At 45.6% G+C, this 3972-nt stretch overlaps 1 protein-coding gene across 1 annotated transcript; it reads left to right on the top strand.

Moving 5' to 3' along the window:
• The first annotated feature begins 474 nt into the window (after positions 1-474).
• On the top strand, positions 475-3722 carry LOC120287722 (transcription termination factor MTERF4, chloroplastic-like). Its single transcript, XM_039301029.1, is given in 3 exon segments — positions 475-2016; positions 2019-2345; positions 3381-3722. Coding segments are annotated over 2 exon segments (1569 nt in total). The 5' UTR covers positions 475-704; the 3' UTR covers positions 2276-2345; positions 3381-3722.
• The last annotated feature ends 250 nt before the right edge of the window (positions 3723-3972 follow it).

The raw sequence follows: 3972 nt of genomic DNA, 5'->3' as shown, positions 1-3972 counted from the left end.
GTATTTACGTTAGTGATTTCTAACTAAAATTGGCTGGATTGATTTAATTAGCCAAAAAAAAAGTGTAGGATTTAATAAACAAAATTAAATAGTTTAGGATTAGATAGATAAAAATGCAATATGTTTATACTTTTGGGATAATTTTTCTACTTTTATGACACTGTCTCTTCAATTCTCTCTTATCCTCTTCATTGACTTATTTCATGCTTTCACTTTAGTTTAGGCATGGATTTGTTCTAAAATGGATTAAATATTGAAGTATTTTAACAATATGAGTTGGGTGAGGTAGATCAAAATGGATAACATGTGTCTACTCCGATCGGATCATTTCCGACCCGATCCAATCACAAATTTTGACGAGTGAAGAATAGAGGAGCAGTCATGAATTGTCTCGTGTCGGGACGACATGGTCTGATAACAGGCCCCCGCTCTATGGATTAGGGAATAAATCTCTTCGGAAGGGCTGAACAAACATCTCGACTTAGAACAGTCAGCTCACTACCCACCTCACTGGTTCACTTCCCCCACAAAGCCCGCCCTTATCACTTCCTCGGAGTCCCCGAATCATCCCCCTTTCTCTCCATCTCTCTCTCTCTCTCTCTCTCTGCAACCTCCGATTGGCGGATTTTCAAGAACCGAATTTTTTTCTCCCATGGCTCGCTGCTAATTCTCGCACCCATTTCGGAAGCCCGCCCCTCCAGACGATGCTCTCCAGGAGCTGCTGCTCCGCCGCCGCGAAGCCCGCCGCCTTCCTCCTCGTCCGCCAGGACCTCCCCGCCGCCCTCCCATGGCGGTCGAGCCTCCCGCTCCGGGGCCGCCGCGACCGCCGCGTCTGGCAGATCTCGCGGCCCCGGACCTCCGTCTCGGAGCGGGATTCGCCCGCCGCGCCGGACGGCCCGACCAGGGTCCGGCTCGGCCGCCGGGATAGGGGCTCCTCCTCCTCCTCCTCCTCCTCGTCCCTGTACAGCCGCCCCAGCCTGGCGGAGATGAAGAGCGCGCGGCTGGAGAACCGCGCTAGGGTTTACGAGTTCCTCCGCGGGGTCGGGATCGTCCCCGACGAGCTCGACGGGCTGGAGCTTCCCGTCACGGTCGAGGTCATAAAGGAGCGGGTCGATTTTCTCCACAATCTGGGGCTCACGATCGAGGACATCAATAACTACCCTCTCGTCCTCGGTTGCAGCGTCAAGAAGAACATGATTCCGGTGCTCGATTACCTCGGCAAGCTAGGCGTCCGGAGGTCGACGTTGGTGGAGCTCCTGAGGAGGTATCCCCAGGTTCTTCACGCGAGCGTCGTGGTCGACCTCGCTCCGGTGGTCAAGTACCTTCAAGGTATGGACATTAAGCCGAACGACGTTCCTCGCGTCCTTGAGAAGTACCCGGAAGTTCTGGGGTTTAAGCTTGAGGGGACCATGAGTACTTCGGTTGCTTACTTGATCGGGATTGGGATTGGTAGGAGAGAGATTGGGGGAGTTTTGACTAGATATCCGGAGATTTTGGGGATGCGAGTGGGCCGCGTGATAAAGCCCTTTGTTGAGTATCTTGAATACTTGGGCGTTCCGAGATTAGCTGTGGCTAGATTGATAGAGAAGAGTCCTCACGTACTTGGGTTCGGTTTAGATGACACGGTGATTCCCAATGTGGAGTTGCTGTTAGAATTTCATGTCCGGAGGACATTGGTTCCCTCAGTTGTGGTGCAGTATCCTGAGATTATAGGGACTGATTTGAAGCCTAAGCTTCTGAATCAGCGGTCTTTGATTAGTTCGATTACTGAGCTGAGTGATGAAGAATTCGGCAGAGTTGTTGAGAGGATGCCGCAGGTTGTCAGCCTCAGCAGTACTGCTGTCGTGAAGCATGTGGACTTTCTCAAAGATTGTGGATTTTCGTTGCAACAAGTTAAGGATATGGTTGTTGGGTGTCCTCAACTGCTAGCCTTGAATATAGATATAATGAAGCTCAGTTTTGATTACTTTAGAAAAGAAATGGAAAGGCCTTTGGAGGACTTGGTCACTTTCCCATCGTTTTCACTTATAGTCTCGAATCCACTGTAAAACCACGGCACAGAAGGATTGCTAAGAAGGGTTTAAAATGTTCTCTTGCCTGGCTTCTCAACTGTTCCGATGAGAAGTTCAAGGAAAGGATGGATTATGACAGTATCGATCTGGAAGAAATGGATGCATTGCCATCGTTCGATATGAATACATTTATGAAACATAGGAGTGATGATGATGAATCGGAGTCTGACTATGATGATGAGGATGATGAGGAGTTTGTCTGATACAATGTTAAATTTAGGTGGTTATCTGGAGGAAAAAGCTGGAGATCTTCTCCTCCTTAACTCTTCTGAGGTAAATCATTCAAAAGCTTGATGAATGCTGTGCTTAGAGCTTAGTGTGTAGAAAATGCGGATATGTCAGGACCAATTTCTGATCTTCCTTTGCTAGTTACATTCATGTCATTTTGGTCACCTAGGAAAAATTCAGTAACAACAATTTCTCCCGGTCTGCCTGATAACAATGACAAGCAACATATTGCTGATGTCATCCTTCCTGGACATCAAACTCAAATAGCCGTAAAACAAATATATGCGTAGCTACCTTTAAAAAGACCAGTTTTAAAGTTGTATGTATGTTGTCTGATCTCGGGTTGACCTTTCAGGCAAACTTTTATTGTCTGTTATATAGGCCCTCTGTTGGCTGGGAGCTGGAAGCTTTTCTTTGTCAGTTGTTTTTTAGCGTCAAAGCATACTCTTTAGAAAAACATGCTATCTTTATGTGTGTGTGGAACTTGAATATGTATATGTTGAAGAAAGAGGTCCATATGGAGCTGGTTTTATGAAATCTGACGTCAGATTTGGGGGCATGAATTATATGACGACAGGATTCCATATAGATTTAGTGACCTTCACATTTTTAATGCCTGTGGTAAAAATTGCCTGTCTTGATTCTTGCATGTAGGTAGGAGAGAGGGCATATGTAGCTGGTACTTCAGTTCATTTTCTGGTAAAAGGTCAAAATGAAAATGGTGTTTGATGGTTCTCCAATAGCTAAAATGCGGTGAACTCATGCATGCCTTCCATGCCGTAGCTCTTTCACGTTATGAACTTAGTTAAAGTAAAAAGGAACTGTAAACTGAGGATGCCTCTAATAAGTATTGTGCACTGTCCAGCTCTTTGAGATACGACAGATGCCCTTTATACGGTCTTGCAGTAGTTGAACATCTGGAAAGTGGGAAAAATGTGGCGATGATTTACTGATTCTATTCCACTTCATGCTCTGTGTCGTCTTCATTTACTGCTTCCTGATTAAAAAATGTCACCATAAAGGTTTTTTGCATTTCATATGCTTACTGACCAAGGACTATACTATTGTCTGCTTTTCCAGTTGGACCTATTCAAGCAAGATATGGCTACTCGCTCCATGTTGTCATCTTTAGTTTCGCTATTACAAGTGAAGAAATTGCGGCAGCGGGAATGGACACCACAGATCAAAAGACTGTGCACAAGATTCTCTTCCAGCCTATGTTGGTCGTCATAGAGACGAGCATTGTAACTGTGCATATTTTGAAATTGACAGCTGCTTTGAATGTACTACTGCTTAAGAGGCCCTTGGCTTGACTTTAAAGGTCATTTAGTAACATTCATCATTCATGTATTGCTCAATTTTTCCATAGTCTGGGTGCTGAATGTCGTTTTGAGGAGCTAACTATTGGCTCTTTTACATGTACACAACGTATCTGAATGTATCTGAATATAGACACTGGTTCTTCAGGGCGGTTTTGTGCAGATGTAATCTGCTGATTTTCCGTCAATAATTGTAACTATTCTTGTACTTTGGTTGCTTGCGGCCTATGGAAGTTGTCCGTCATCACATGTGATGATTGAACTCGACTCCTACTGTCGACCCATTCCGACATAGAATCGGTATCCGTCCTGCCCGGCACTGGGCAGCTCCGAACATGCTGAAGCTCCTCCGT

The sequence above is a fragment of the Eucalyptus grandis genome, chromosome 1 (assembly GCF_016545825.1).
Source record: "Eucalyptus grandis isolate ANBG69807.140 chromosome 1, ASM1654582v1, whole genome shotgun sequence".
Lineage (NCBI taxonomy): Eukaryota > Viridiplantae > Streptophyta > Magnoliopsida > Myrtales > Myrtaceae > Eucalyptus > Eucalyptus grandis.
This window is presented reverse-complemented; position numbering and strand designations above follow the sequence as displayed.